Source organism: Atractosteus spatula, chromosome 3 (genome assembly GCF_055471065.1).
Source record: "Atractosteus spatula isolate fAtrSpa1 chromosome 3, fAtrSpa1.hap1, whole genome shotgun sequence".
In the NCBI taxonomy this organism is placed as follows: Eukaryota; Metazoa; Chordata; class Actinopteri; order Semionotiformes; family Lepisosteidae; genus Atractosteus; species Atractosteus spatula.
The window spans coordinates 8520849-8537953 of record NC_142708.1 but is presented as its reverse complement, the minus strand read 5'-3'; the positions used below and the strand labels follow the sequence as shown (position 1 = coordinate 8537953).

The 17105-nt window shown below is 36.2% G+C and overlaps 1 protein-coding gene across 5 annotated transcripts in view; it reads left to right on the top strand.

The window, feature by feature from the left end:
• LOC148837345 (phospholipid-transporting ATPase ID-like) overlaps positions 1-17105 on the top strand; it is a 60704-nt gene that overhangs the window by 11975 nt on the left and 31624 nt on the right. For 4 of the 5 annotated variants that reach the window (XM_088911413.1, XM_088911414.1, XM_088911411.1 and 1 more), the window contains exons 2-3: positions 10937-11018; positions 14530-14588. In XM_088911413.1, coding sequence (XP_088767539.1) covers positions 10976-11018; positions 14530-14588 — 102 coding nt within the window. In that variant the 5' untranslated portion in view covers positions 10937-10975. Of the gene's footprint in view, positions 1-7373; positions 7448-10936; positions 11019-14529; positions 14589-17105 lie in introns of those variants that run through there. The other variant, XM_088911415.1, reaches the window with a different exon arrangement.

The window sequence follows — 17105 nt, the reverse complement described above, 5'->3', positions numbered from 1 at the left end:
TAAAAGTATCTTTATAAATGTCAGGAAAGGCTACTCATTTCTAGTTTGTTGTTTATCTTTGATGACTGTCTAGGCTGTTATGTTGTAGAATAAAAGAACAGAAGATTGTATTCGTGCTAAAACAGAAAGTGATGTAAATGATCTGGATATTCTGCATTTAGGCGTTGTTTTATTTTATTGTTTGTCATTTAGTCTGGGATTTACCTTTATAATAATTTATAATTTATCATAACTTTGATTCATTCTATTAACATGATAAAGCAACAGTATTATGTAATTTTACTGGTTTCCGATGTCTATGGAAAAGCAACTATCCTGCAGAATTGTGAAACAGCTGAGGACTGGTCACAAAAAGTCTGTTTAACTGTCAGTACTTTACATGACATGGCAGAGGTGGGTATAGCTGATGTGAGTACAACTAAAACAAGCAATGGCAGTTTATTTATTTAAGAGTTACCTTAAATGTAAGCAGAAGTCGGGATGAAAAAAAACAGTAGTTTTGTATTTCACATTTGCATGAATTCTCTATTAGAGATGTAAAAAATCAGCATTAATAAACAATTTCTAATTTTTAATAACCCAACATGCAAATCTCAAACAGTATCGGCTACACCTGTGAAATAGGGAGGAAACAAAGCTGAATCCTTTAGCTGGATCTAATCTGAGTGCAAAACTTTGGACATGACAGACACATTTTATTTTGTTTTACTTTGAGACCCTTGTCTGCTTTTTCCAGTTGTGCTGTTCTGAGGTGTACAGTACAAAATGATCTTGATGAGCAGTCTCTTCAATAATATTATGAATGCTTTTGAAATGCTGATGTCCACTCACCATTCTTAATCAGCTTTTGAATATCTCATGTCTCTGAGATATTTTTGTCATATCTCATGTTAGTTTGATCTAGTTATACAGTATCTATCGGGTGTCTTGGTCTAGTCCAATATCAATGCATATGTCTCAGTGCTGTAACTAACAAAAAAAGAATAGAAACTAACTGTAGGTACTTTCTAGAGGTCCAGAAGCAGTGGGAAACTTTAGTTGGAATTGGTTTCCCTGTAAAACCGACAACATGGCAGGACGGTATAAAAAGGAGAACAGACACAGTCAGATGTCAGTTGGCCTCAGGCAACTAAAAATACTGCCATTGGCTCAGCGACAGGAAAAAGAAAAAGGTTTGCTAAATAACAACCATATGTGACTCATTTACTTGTTAAGCATTAACATTCGATATGCAGACTGTGAGGGCTATTTCCCAAGCTTAAAGCAATGCATTAAATAACAAAACTGCTTTTGTTATTAAATGCATTGCTTTTGTGATACTTAAAGAATAGGAGCTTCTATTGACTATGTACAAATTTTAAGGTGGTTTTATTTTTGTCTGTCAAGACAATAATTAGTTATTGTTATTGACAAACGGACAGACATACACACTTTACAAAGAAAACTTTACAGAGTGCCCAAATTGTGAAGATGTGACTCATAAAGTACCACAGGGATCAGTATCAGGACTGCTATGTTTCTTATTTTATATCAATCATACTCAATCCGGTAACTGGTAAACTAATAAAGTTGATATGAAAATCAAATGTTTAGAATAGTGCAGACACTGCAAAAGTAAATTAAGAAAGATTAAGAGATGAAGTTAAAGCTGGGCAAATGTATTTAATGTAGATTAGTGCAGAGTATTACATGAAGATAGAGAAAACACAGAAATATAATACAGGAAGCAATGAATTTCAGGAAGTTACCTGTAGTATCTTGACAAAACAGAGGCATTTATGTTCTTTTTCTTTTTTTTTTCATCTTCTAGACAATGTGAGTATGCAACCAACAGAAAGTTGTGATATATACTTTAACATGTAGAGTTTAAATCATGTTGAAATTGTACAATGCAAAAGTAAGATCTCATTTAGAATATTGTGCACATTTGTGGTCACCGTGACAGATAAAGATAAGAAATGCGGTTGCTCTGGGGTCAGTCCAGAGAACATCAGATACAAGAAACATCCTGTCCTGGCAGGCTAAAAAACTGAACCTTTATAGTCTCGGATAGAGAAGACTACATGGGGACCTGATCTCAGCATTCCAGTTTGTTAAAGACATTGACAAATTCAACCAAACGACTTTGACAGAATTAAGACTGAAACACAATGAGAGAAACTGAACACAAGAGAAATCTGTTGTGAAGTGGGTTTAAAATTGTGAACAGGAGGCACATTCAGTACACAGCAGGGAAAGAAATGGCTAGATATTAGATGGCTAGATTACATATTCAGTCATTTCCATACTCCTTATGTTCTCATCCAAATATCCCAAAAGGCTTCTTTAAAATGATTTATAATAATACTAATAATATTAAACAGGCAAATGAACCATGTCACACATGCTTCCTCCAAAATCATCCATTTTCTGTGCTGTAAATATAAAGTTCTGAACACAGGAGTTATAGTAGCTTAAAGTGGAAGAGAGATGCTGGTCTCATCGAAAACACTGTAAGATCACAAGCACCACGCAAACAGCAGTTGCAGCAATGCAAGGATTCCCTAGCCAACTCAATAGTGCATAGTAATAGTTACAAATGAGAACAGGCTGTTCAACCCACCAGACCATATGGTATTTACAGCAGTAATATTTACAGTACAGAAGTACCTGATTTATCTGAGGACTTCTCCAGCCATTTCTTGAAAGAAGAATAAGTGTGGGCTTTAACAACATGGCTGTGTACTTACTGCGTGGACTTTATCAGTGCCTTTGAAGATTTTGATTACTTGAATCACGTCCCTACATAGCCTTTTCTGTTCAAGACTAAAGTTCAGTTCCTTCAGCTTTTAGTGGTTTAGCTATTCCAGAGCATCAGGTCTGGCCCCCTTGTCTGCATCCCATTTCAGAAGACACAAAGACCCTGGCTCAGGCCTCAGCCAACATCATTTAAATATACTTTTGGTGTGCCTAGATTATCTCAGGAAGTGGCTTTTATTTTAAATGTTCTTCACTGTAACATCAACAAATATAGTTTATTAAATCATGCTGTTGCACATTGAATATTTCCTATTGCTATAAGCTATTGAATGACCTTATGTTAAATTCTGTTAAATCTGATTATTAGATTTAACAGAATTTTAGTTTTTGCCATGTAATAACAAGTCAGTGTTCACAAGGTGAATGGCATAAAGCCATTAAGGTACAGTGTAGATAGTAACTCAGACAGCTGGTTAAATTGAAGGCATTATTGTAGTATTTTAGTGCATAGGTGATCTGTCATGCTGTGAAGGGAGAAACATCTATTAAAACAGAGAAATTCAATCAATTGTTCAAATCTAAGTAACTTGAACCCATTCAGAATATGGCGAGCTTGCACTTTGATGTTAGTCTGCTTGTCTGTCAATGAATGTATTCACTTTCATGCTGAACAGAAAGTTTAGGCTAGTGTGTGATACAACAGGAAATATCATTATGTTGTGAAAATGCTACCATCATATAGCTCCAACATTTTCCCTAGGGTATTATCTTGTGCATATAATTATGATCACAAAATGAAGAGAGAAAATCTGACCATGGGCAACTGTTCTAATATGGGTTGTAACTTGATAGAACGTGATAATTGCTTAAACATGCCAGAATTATTTAATACATTCTGCATTTTCCTTAAATGTGATTTCTTGTACATATCATGATTTCCTTTGGAATTCTCAAGACTAATTTCTTTATACACTGTAAGTAATTTAAAAAAAAGAGATTTTGTTTTGAGGATTTGTGTTGAACTTGCATTTAAACTAAAGGTATTCATTATGCAAGTTGTAAAAATACATTTTCACAATACAGTTATATAGAATTTCTCAAAGAAAAATACAGTTTGAACACTCTTCAGTTTTGTTTTTTTTAGTCATTTCTATATTGCTTTTAATCATATCATATGTTACCAGTTCATATAAGACCATATGAACACAGATTCCTCACCCAATAATCAATTAGATGTAATTAGGGACCAGTAATAGGACCACTGCTCCTATTAATTTATATTAATGATCTACATTCTGGTATAGTTAGTAAATTAGTCAAATGTCCAACAAAATAAGAGGATTGACAAATACTGAAAAAGCAACAAATGAAATTCAGGACGATTTAGATAAAATTCAAGACTGGGAAAACACCTGGCAGATGACATTTAATATAGACAGGTGCAGAGTTTTGCGTGCAGGTAGCAAAAAATAGAATATAAAATGGGACACACTGAGGTAGAGGAAGCTACTTATGAGCAAATAATATGTTGACATATAATTAGGACACATGGTTAAAACATAAAATTTGAGTGAAGAGTGAAAGGCCTTTATGTTACAGTTGTATCACTTTAGAAGGAATTTAGAAGGAACAATGAAACAAGAACCTGAGGACACAAGAGAAAACTAGTCTGTTGAAATGCATTTAAAACCAAGTACAGAAGTATGGAACAAGGTAACCAGCCGTGTTGTTGAAGCTGATACCCTGGCTCTTTTCAAGATGAAAGTCTTGGATTCAGCTAGTAACCACCAAAGGGGCTAGATGGTGTCCACTCATTTGTAACCTTTCTTTATGTTTGTAAGTAAATGCATAGCAGTCATTGCTGGCTTTTACTGGTAGCAGGATTAGTCATCGGTTAATTATTTACAGTACCTATGTAGGTGACCCAGTGGTGATTAGAAGGAGATAAAATGGTGTCATGGAGGTGAGCACATTTCCATGGTGTCATGGTGAGCACATTTCCTTCACAGCTCCAGTCTCTTTGGTGTGATTCCCGTATCTCTATGTGGAGTCTGTTTGTTCTTCCCATTTCAATGTGTTTTTTTTTTCCCAGGCTTTCTATTTGCTTTCCTTTTCCGAAGACAAGCAGGTTAGGTTTGACTGGTTGCTTCAGATTTTCCCTTTGCAGAGGGAAACAAGAAGATTTAATGGAATTTTAACGTGGTGTTAAAGTTTTCCCAGTATGAAAAGTATAGCTTATGGGACTACAAAGAAACACAGCCAACCTGATGGCCTGAAAGGCCTCCTCTCTGACCTTTCAGATCTTCTGACGAAGATACTGTACATAGCACATTTAATCTATGGGTAATCGCTATAGAACAAAATCTTGAAAATAAATATAATTACAGTTTACATTTTGAAAGTAATGAAGTAACTGCAGTGGCACACCGTTTCAACATAATTAAGGAGCAGCTGATATTAATCAAAGATTTAATGCTCAATACAGGTATGTGCATTCTATGGTGTTGAATTGGAGGGAATTTTGAATTTGTTCATAAACAGGAAAGAGAACTGTGTAATTTACAGTTAACCTAAATCTAGAACAATATATTTCAGATGGATGGCTTGTTCTTGTGTACATACTGTTTCTGAGGGTTGTCAGTGCTGCTGGAAAAAAGAAGATCCAAACTAGTGAAATAAAATATTATCTGCATGACAGGGCCAGGGATATTAAAAACATAAGAAAGGTTACCAACAAGAATGATTAAAATAATGGTAAAAGTGGAATAATGGAAAAATGGTAAAAGAATAATGCAATTACATTACATATTTTTAGACCTGCAATAAATCTAGTTACTCTAGCAAACAGAGTTGAAAATTGGCCTTGGTGTTAGTGTGTGTGTTGGTGTCTATACAGTACTCTATATGCCCTGGAAAGGACTGGCCTCCCATCCAGATTACCTGCTGTCTCCCTCCGCAATCCTGTATTGGATAAAGAGGTTAGAAAAAGGGTGGATGAAGAGATGTACAATTTTTATCCCCACATTATAAGAAGTATTATAATGACATATTCCCTGAGCAAGGTCCAGAAACATTGAGAACATTAGAAAGGTTACAAAGGAGAGGAGGCTGTCTAATTAAAGAACAATGCAATTACATGACATCACTTCGAACCTGGAATTAATCTACTGACTCTTATTTGAACTCTAGCAAGTTGCAATATGCTAAATCAAGCACAACTCCACTGTATTAAGTTTGCACTACTTCCTTTTTTAACTTCTGTAAATTGTGCTTGGGACCTGTTGATCTTGTCACTTTTCCCAATGTCTCTAGAGTGTAATAATCAATATAAACACCAAAGTCATTTTCACAAGGGGAGTCTTCATTGGTCCATGCTATTCAACCTGTAATTGCACAATAGGGCACATTTTTGCTCCCTGCTTGTTGTGTTTTGCACTTGACATTAGTTTTTAGTTGAATAATGTCTAAAACACTTTGGATTTCCTTTGCTCCTTCTACCTTCTACTCCTAATAACTTTATTATTTTGAACAAATGGCAATATTTGAGAGCATTTTACAATAATATCAGCAATACAAAGAGGAACATACAGAAACTGCCTACTGGTGTATTTGCTTAGTGGTTGTAGTTGCTTGCCTTCCTGCTCTAGATATCAACAAGAGTTTGAAAAAGGCTAAGAAACATGAAGCTAATTGCAATGGAAACAAAGTCACAGTTTTGGGTTTAGTCTTTGAACCATCAAAAAAGTCTTGTGGGAATTTACAAGTGAAACCTTTTAGAAATGCACAGGGCAGGGTCTGTATAATCTGTGTTAGTGGCAACTGCAGTATTATCCAAAAAGCAGTTATTATTTGCAGTACTCTTTTTACTAACTTCTAAACAAAGAGCACTTAAATTCAACTGAACAAATAAATCAATTGTATTGATGCTTTAGGTAATTTTGTCACTTGGATTGGAAGTTTCATGACCTCAGCGGCATCGTCTTATTCAGACACGCTCTCCTCTCTCTGCAGTCTCTGCGGGTGTACTTGCTACTGACGCAGTTGCTAAGTTTACACACAGAGTGCTCAAGCTCTACTACAGGATGTGAAATCTGAAAACTCTGTGATAAATGTATCATTGCCAGACAAGACGTCGAAGCCATAAAGAATTGCTTTCCCCTACCTCTCACTTTTCTCTGCCAAACCCAGGCTGTGTTTACGGTATTTCATGTTGGGGGAAAAACCATGTGAGAGTACGACGTGAATGTAAATTCACTATTATGTTAAAGTGGATCTGGGAGGTTAAAGTTTTGTTGGAACCTTAAAACTAATTTGTGAATGTACTGTATGAAGTGAGCATCAAGATGATTTAACTGATTTGAGTAGTTTGGCTAGCTCCTAATGAGTTCCATAGATAGACGATGCACGTATGAAGTATTTGGTGTGACCTTGGTTGAGGGTATGGCACTCCAGAAGTGAGGATAGGCTGCCTAAAACACCCCTCACTTCTGCTGGGATCCGGCTAGCTAGGGAGTTTCCTGCGAGGGTATAGATGGGGAGGAGGGGGGAGTGAGAGAGAGACATGAAGGGAAGTCCTGGGTGTGAGATTTACATACGTACAGTAGGTGAGCAGAAGTGTGCGACATTAGGATCTATCCTTCCACCCTATCTTCTGTTCTAAACTCCGTTTGGTAAGAGGAAGCATCTGTTGAAGCAAACTATAAAAGAGGTAAGATCCAGAACAGGTTCTGTGTAATGACTGTGCTTCTTTATGTAGGCCCTCAGTTCAGAAACTGTCTCAGATGTACAGTATATTTCCCACAGTTATCTTAAAAGTTTTAATGACATCCGAATAGGCCATTGAAATGTTCTGGGTAGTCTGACACTAATTACTGTGGCTTATTTACATTTTTTGCAATGTATTCTATTAATAATATGCTGTGAGAGTGCCATTTAACAAGTGTGTGGTTTACTTGCAGTTTCAGCTTAAGAACAAAAGAATGTTTGCAATTGCCATAAAACTGTTTTGGTGAGAAGGAGTATTGTTTTGTTTTAAAAGAATGAATATTTACATAAATATTTATAAAAAATGTGTATATCATATAATTTGATAAGTTTTAAAAACTGAACCACTCGCAGCTATAGTATATTGCAGATAACAAAAGCACAAAAGCCATAATGTCCCAGATCTTTTGTTGAACAGTTTTGCTCTGCTGCCTAAAGCCCTTTATTTTAATAATTATAAGTAATAATTCCTTTCATGTACTGTAGCACTACTTAATTTCAAAGGATCTCAAAATGCTTTACATACTGTATGCTGTAGGATTTACACATCCATCACTGGGTTATAGTCCCAACCCACCTTGATGAAGCAGCTTTTCTGCACCAGCAGGCTCACTACACCACAGATCAGATCAAGGAGTGAAAAGGTGTTTTGTCAATTGCAAGAAAAAAAATAAAAGGTTACTTTTGGAAAATCTGATTGTTCTACTCCAGTGAGTAATTTAACCAGGACACCAAAACACAATCATAGGATCCTATCATAAACAAGTACTGTAGTGTGGAATTCAATTTAACATCTCAGCCAAAGGACAGCTAATTCTGTGTATGAAGTTTGCCATACCAGGACACTGAATCAGAAATTTAGGCCAGATGGAACCGAACCATGCATTTTTTCAGCAGCACCACTTAGTCCAGTGATCAGTGTTCCCTGGACATCTTCCCAGAGCTGAGAAGATATCAGGAGATCTTAGGTGGCAATGCTGTGTTATTAAACTTTGAGAGCCAGGGAGTTAACCAGTTCCTGAATAACTATTCTAGGAGCCCTTGGAAAACACTGAAACAATGAAAAGAACAGAGGTGTCATGGAATTTAAAAGCATTTAAGAAAAAAGGTAATACTCAGGCTTCTAGGTGCTGGCTGTTTCGCTATTGGAAAATAAACAAGTGCCATTATTGCACAGAAACAGAGCACAGTATGCACAACTGCAAAAGAGTTTCATCACAAGCACTTCTAGAAGTGTTCTTGGGATTAGGGTATTTAAGCTTCCCCAATGATGAACTTTTCCCTCACTGAAAACGTTTAGATATTTTACCAAAACTAGAAGATATATTAGAAATCATCTGTTTCTTTTGAACATCTCGCTATAGGAAGAAAAGTGATTTTCTTTTGCTTATTTTCTCTCACCATTGAAAAAAGAAGAGTCTAGATGTAAAATATTTTGTATTTTATATTTTGTATATTTCTGTATTTTATATATTTTAATATTTAATATTTTCACACAAAATAGATTTGACAATTTTTCTTGGGTTCTTTGGGAATGACTGGTTTCCAGGGAATGTTTCTGAAGTAATACCTGTATGTTCCTATTTACTCAACCATTTGTTACAACAGATCAGATCATCAGTCTTAATGAAACCACAGCTAGAAGGGTGGAAAATAAAATTCCTTTTGCCACACTCTAACAATTTCTCAGGTTTAACAACTAATAATAAATAATAAATCGTTTCCTATTTAACAGCCTGCAAGGAAAAGGAAGTTTCCTTTACATCTTTGCATTCCAGGTTTCGGAATTGAGATCATTTCTTGCTTTAAAGGGCCCCAGTCCTAACAATATGCAGAACAAAATTCTTCTGTTTGATCTTTTGATTTATTCTTGAGATAACATTATTTTTGCTTATACGGCCTACAGTAGCACTGCAAATTCCCACAACAATATACTGAAAGAATAATGATCAAAACACAGTTCAGTCAACAACATATTGTTCATATAAACCGTTTGTAAAATGTTAGTCACAAGAGGAGAATATTTCATTAATATATGACTTTTAAGATAATGAAAGGTGAGGGTTTAATCTTTTCACTTTCCAGGACTCTGAATGCAGGTTAATGAGATTCATCTCGAAAGTTACCAAGTATCGACACTGTGATGTTATCGTGTTCACTCGGAATAGATTTTCGTTGTACTGTAGAGATATGGAACAATATCTCTCTGGAAAGATGGATCAGAGCCAAGGAGATGTACTGTGCAAGTCTCAGTAATAAAGTATAAATTAGTTTCCATTAAGCATAAATGCACAAAGCACAGTATCTGCTTAAGAAAAAACTTGTTCAACTTTGAACCTCCACATTGAGCAATCCTGTAAGATTCTGATTTCACAGCTATTAAAGGTTTAATCTTCAACTCTGAAGAAGGATCTGGGAGAAATCACACATGATGATATGACAGAGATTAAATTTAGTCAGAGCTATGAGTATGTTTATAATGTAATTCAATAATTTCACGGGTAAGTGCCAGTGAAAAGAAATATCTTTCAAGATCACATTTTATGATGGTATTCCCTGGCAATATGTATCTCAAATGAGAAAGCCTGTGTAATTTTTTAATCTCTGTAAGTTAGCTTTTTATTCAAACTTGTAATCACTGCTACAATTATGCCTGTTATCTACAATATTATTTTATATTATCAAATTTTTAATTCCAAAACAATCACCAGATGTTTTGATCCCGTTTGAGTCAGCTACAGTAACTAAACGACACATTTTCCCAGCCACAATTATGAAAATAAAAACCATAACCATCTCCTGAAGTCACATTTTATTTCTACTATTATTAATGTATTTGGCAGACACATCATTTAAGGAGACCTAAGGCAAGGTACAAAAACTACAGTTAATACAAGAATCAACAGATCATTCACAACAATTAAATTACACACCGTATATTATATTTCTTATTTTGCCTGACTGACATGCGCTGACTGGTGATTGTTAAGAATCTGTCTCAGTAACAGGTCTGAAAGCTGGTGTGGGAAAATTTTGACAAGTACAAGCAGCTCAGGCAGAGCATCAGAGCAAGTTCAGCCAATACTCTTTGTATTACAAAGAACACCTCAAATAAAATAGAAGATGGGTAGTGGTTTGCTAATGCCTGCAATGCCTGGTGTGTTTATCACATAATCATGCCCAAAGCACAGAATTCTTTTCATTGGGTTTGCTGATCATGGAGTCATAGTCTGTGCATGTTGATCATTTTTTTTATTGCCAAAAATTGAGATATGCAGACCTATAGAAAATAAACTCCTCTAGAAACTGGCACACTATAGTCTACCTGCTGTGAAATGAATTTGTTTTGGGGGTGTTGCAATGTGAAATGTAGAGTAATAAAAACTAAAATACTGAATTAGAGGTAAAATAACACATTTTTTTATTATTTCAGATATTCCATGGATGCATAGGACAAAAGAGGAACTCTGTGATGTCGTTCTTTGGTTTGGATTGCAGGAAGAAGAAAGAAAAAGGTACTATGTGTTTTTTTTGAACCACGTACAGTAGCTTTGGCAAACTATTGTTTCCTGGGGTGAAAGTCTGAACAATGTATTCATATTCAAATGATTCTTCCCCAAAGCTACAATTATACACACCTCTAAGCTGCAGGTCTACAATACTTTTATATATATATAAAATTATAAGATCTCTGTCAGAAGGTCTCAGGATGTAGATTACACAACACAAAAATACTGTGTTTTTCTCATCAAACATTTTTTGTTGCAGTGCTTAATTAAGCTGTTACTCTTATTTGGTGTTATGATTTCACAATGGGCATTGCAGTTCAAAGCCTGAATAATTTTACAAGGCATTTTACTGGTGATAAATAGGAATTTCTAGCAGCTGTTATATTCTATGTCCTGCTTGGGGAGAATAATCAGCCAGGCAGTGAACTAATTCAAGGAAATCTACCACACCCTTTGGCAAACTCCTGGCAGCCTCTTTTGCTGGAGTCTAAGAGCTTCATTCCATGTACAGAATTATTTTGACATGGAAAGAGTTCTGCTCTCACACTGGGCATGTCTTTAATTTCACAGATACTTGCTAATTGTCACTCTGTTTTTTGCACAAATCTTGTGCCTGGCTCTTATTTTCAAACAGCATCAAGTTTGGTATTGGAGCATCAAATGGGAGGCCAGAAATCACAAATACCGAGCACCAGTGGTTTGTAAATAGGTCAATTGCAATCAGGTAAAAAAGTCAGCCCCTTACTCTTTTACAGTACATACAGTAGCAAACATGTGATGCTGGGTCACATTGGGTTCCTTGCTATGAAAGCATAATGGGCGAAAAAAGCAGGATCCAAGTTAATATTTAGTTAGACTCAGTTTTAGATGGTAGATTAAGTTTTCGAATGTGTAAATGAATTCCATTGTACTGTACGTTATCAACAAGCACACTAGTTTCTTTAGTGTGTGCAACTGCATTGTAAATCCTTTCCTACAAGTAGGGGAACAAGAAGTCACAGTTCAGTGCAGTTCTGAAGTAAGGTTATTATAAAGGGGGCACCAGAAAGCTGAGCAAGGGCATACCAGTCTTCCTTCCTTCAGCTCTAAAGCTTAAGCCATTTCCACATGCTTTTATAATTAGACACACCCCAGCCTCCTATGTGACCTCATGAAAGTTGTGTTGGGAAAAAGGATGTTTTTGGAAAGAATATGTATTTAAATACCAGCACAGAAAGAATATTTCCAACCACCAGAAATGCAAATCTCGCAAGCGTCCAGTTGTTAGACATCTCTCATAGTCCCCGTCAGTTCAATCTGAGCCTCACGACAGGTGTCTTGCTTCTCAACTTGTCCAGATACACGGTCTTTACAAGATGTACGTCTGATCTCCCAGCATCAAACCACATCTATACTGCAGCTGCTTCACAGTTAAAAAGATGGTTACGGTGGGCACCGCAAACAAAACTCAACAAGTCAGAAAATCCTCTTGCCATGCGGTGCTAGTCTCCCCACGCCCTTGCTTGTCTTTGGTCTTGTGGCCATATTGTCATTACACTGACTCATACATAGACATTTCATGCATGGAGGTCATGGTGTTCTTTTAAAAACAGTGTTTATTTCTGTTTCCGGGAGATTTATCAAGAGTTTGTTTTCCCCCCCACAGCAACATCTCTTTTTTCTGTGCTTTCTCTCGCTTTTTAACTTCTAGTTTTTGGTTCCAGCTTCCTCTTAGGTTTGTCTCCTGCTTGATGTACACGAAACACAGAAACTCTGCTTATGAAGTGAACTGTTTTGGCTTTGTAATGTAAATTATGGAATTGGTAAAGTAAGAAATGGAAACAGGGCACCCCGAAATGTTCATGGAAAACCTCAAAAGTTCATTTCCTCCCTCTAGTCAAAGATACGGAATGGGGTAAACTGCATATAAAAGAAGGCTTGGTATTAGAATCTGATACAAAAGTAAAATACAAAATAAAACTCAGGAGTCCCTTTCAGAAAGAAAAGCCAGCGATTCGCTCCTCTCCCAGCCAAGTTCAAAATAAGAAACAGCTTTCACTGAAAGACAAAACCTTTATTCTTTCGTTTGTTTGTCCTTTTGGGGAAACAAAGACTACAATCTACTGTACAGTATCGCCAACCAGACCACAAGAAATAACTCAGACTCCCTCTTATAGCCATTATGGACTTTATGTAGATAATTCTACAGTCTGTCCCGTAGCGGTTCATAAAGTCCATAATGGCTATAAGAAGGAGTCTGATTCTATCCTTGCAGGAGGGGAAGTCAGCCTAAACGATCACCTTTAAAAAAGTATCCCAACTCCCCCTTAATCGCTGACCACGCCAGCGATGATCACAAGAGCAAAACAAAATTAAGAACAGTCTCCCCTAGTGCCGGTCCAGGGAAATCTCTGGTGTGCTGGTAGTAAGTGGTAAATCTCCAGTGCTAATTGAAGACTTTAATGAATCTGCCAGTTTGCCTTGTTTCTACACTCAGTCCTGTGTTTTAAAACTATTATAAATTTCTTAATTGGTACTGCTCCCAATAGCTTCAGCATTCATTACTTTACACAACTTCTCCACAGCTTTTTTTACCCTTATTTCTTACTAAGCACTCTTAATCGGTAATGAATTTATCATGAACGGACACAAGATGAAGTGTCCTGTGGGATGTGCCGATGGCGATGGGAATGATGATGTTTCAAGCACTCCCACGCTGAGCGTTTTTTTTCTCTTCTGCAGAGGTCCAGCTGGTTACATTTCCTGACAGCACACCTGACTGATGGCAGTTTTAAAATACTGAAACTGAATCATTTTAAGAGCTGAAAGCATTTTTTTATTTTTATGTGTGCCGACTGAAAAAAAAATGAAATCAGTTGAGATTAAGAATTCCAAAGAATTAAAAACCAGAAGGTATCACTGGTTGAGAGCCACAGGTTTATTTTGTTATTCTGTGATTCTACAAGATGTCAGGGTTATATTCATAATGGATGTGCATGTCATAAACATTTTATGTTGCAGAAAAATATTGGTGTGCTACACATGGTATTGTGATGAATCATGTGTGTGGGATGTTACCTTTAGCCAACATTTCAAATTTGTTACTGGACCCAGATGGACCCTAATGATGACATCCATACTGCATAGAGATGGTGTGGGTCTTTTCATACTATAGTCACCTTACTGAACAAATGAAACTAGGCTCAAATCACTGAGTGCAGGCATCCAGGCTTCTGCATTTCTGTCATTTTCAGTGACTAGAGTAACAGTGAGGTCAAGAGGTCAAAAACACACTGTTCTTTACTCACATTATTAAGCATTGCAACTGGAATTTTATTTTGAAGAGAAAACATCACAGCAAATCTGGTCTCTTGCCTTGGTCTTATTAGTATTCAAGTGCCTTTACAGTATAAGCTGAAGATTTCTGATTTTCTCAAAATCAAATGCTACAATGCAACACAATGTGAGAGTTCTGATTAATTACTAATTTTACTGCAATTTAACTTTTGAACTTATTTCCTTTGTATTTGTTTTACAGAGGAAGAGAGGCACATTCGAGCAAATAATAGAGAATTCAATCTTTCCTTCAAGTATGCGGTACGTGTTGCAACTTTTATCACCTTTTTTACATTAGGAAACTAATGGTTGATTTTGGTTTATAGTACTGAACATTTACTTTTTAAAAAGAGAAATTGACTAAATACCCCTGTATTAAAAATAATAGAGATAATGGCTATTTTATTTAATCTCCTTTACCCTGGTATTTCATGTTTTATTGCCTATGTACAGCAAAATCACCTACAGCATAAAAGCATCACACTCATTTTTATGTCTGAAATCTTTCACTTCATCAAGGTTTTAGTAAATGAGTAGAGCTTATGGGGGATGACTGTTTTAGCGTAATTTCATTGCTGACAGGGCAGGAAATGTGAGCCCCAGTTCAGTGATGCTCCAGGCACAGGGGAATGTGGGGGCCTTGTGTGTCATGGTGGAGTGGTGATTAATACTAATGCCTCCCAGCTTTTGCTTTCTGGGTTCAGTTCCTGACTGGGCTTCCTTTCGTGTCTTTCTGAGCTTTTATATTCTCCCTATCCCTGTTGCTTTTTTTCTCCCACTACTTAAAGACATGTCGATAAAGTGAACAGTTTTTTCCTAGTGACCACTGTGTGCTTGTGTGTGTACATGTGTGCTGCTACAGCCTGGCATCCTGTGCAGGATATCTCTGCTGAGATGTGATCCTGATCACTCAAGGGACTCAAGCGCTCACAGCACCTCTCCCTAGAAAGCAGGCAATTCTGCCACTCTAACAAAATGGGTGCTCTGCCATGACAGGGTTCAAAACTGTCTAGATTTCAGAGAGGGTGACAACACTGGCTCAGTGCATGAGCCTGTTATACATGCCAAAGCCTTTCAACAGAGATAGCATCTGAAAAAACAGAAACTTCTTAAAGATGCAAAAAATACACAAAGGTGAGAAGTACATTTACAATAATGTAAGAATCATGAGCCTTTGTATCTATATAATAAACCATTTCTTTAACTGGCTTTCAGGTTTAACTTGTTGAAGACTGAACTTGAATTTTTAATTGTTGGAAGAATTTTCTCCCCAAAATAATATTGTACAATATTAATAAAAGTACATGTAGTCTCTGGACAAAATAAAACAAACAAATATAAAAAGCAGAAGTAGAAGCACATTTATACATCCCACATTCAAGCTAAGAAACATTAGGAAATTACATCTAAAGCTAGTACACACTTCTCTTTTATAAGGTTCTCTTACCACAGAACTGAAAATAAGAAGCCTGCAGAGCATATTAAAGAACATGATCAAATTAAATGTTTAGATTCTTAAGAAAATGATCAAAATTGCAGTTTCTCTGCAGCGTTCACTTAGTATAGGAGCTGAGGATCTCCAAGGTTAGCTCACACAAAATTCTAACCTTTTAAAAATGTTTTTTTGTTTGTTATAGCATTGTAAGTTAATACCTGCTATATACTGTACGAGACATTACCTTGTGTGTTGCTAAAACACTGTTTGCAGAGGAGTTGGAAATGCATTCCTAAATGTGTATATTCATTTACTGTACTGTATTTTTCTGGCTCTGGAGATGATCAGAGAGCTGGAGTACAGCCAGAGGTCTGCTCCATGTTCCTGCATGTTTTACAAGTTAACCAGAAAGCAGTTTCTTCAACATTAGAAGTCTCTCCTACTTGTTTATACACATTCTCAATAAGTGCCCCTGCTCCCTTTAAATTCAGTGGTGCCAACATAGGTGCAGCTTCTGATACTGGGAGTCTTTTCATTTGACCTGCACATTACTGAGATGCTGAAAGTTATGCTAAGGAAATCCTAATGATTTCTATTGCACGCATTCACCTTTGTATAAGCTTATTTGTAGTATGGTTACTGATTCCATGTGGCATTTGTAGATGTTTACTAAATCTTTGAGAAAGAACACCTTAATTCACACATCTGTGCATGTTCCATCCGAAACATACTGTAGACCACTCCTTCCTATCTATACATCTACATTATTTTTGATCAAAATGTGACAAATATCACATATTGTACTGAAGGTGTTAAATATTTGATTCTTCCTTCACCTGTATTGAACATACTGCAAACAAATCATAGAGTAACCTTGTTTAAAGGCCTTTATAAAAAGTAAGGTGCTAGACATATGAATATGGTATAAGCAATTTTCTCATGCCGAAGCACACTTCTTATGTGTCTTAGGATCAGAAATTGAATTTTTTAAACAATTTAAACAAATCAAGGTCTGAAGATGTTTCTGGAACTGCGAAAAGCAAAGGGGTTCATTCATTGAAGCTGCCTGATCTCTCTACACAGATAAATCTGTTTTACCAGCAAGAGGAGAGGTACCGTTGAGGTATAAATTAAAACAATGACTTTCATGTCAGGGAAACATTCTTGTGGCTGTGAATTTTTTCTCATTTTATTCTTGTATCTAAGAAACCATCAGGTGTTTGTGTGTTTTTATATTACTTCTGTGCATGGTTAATCTCAGAACTGAAAAAACAACAGTTTTAAAGGAAGACTCTCCCATTTTTCTCCCAAAAACTCTAGGGTAGTGACACTAACGGAATAAT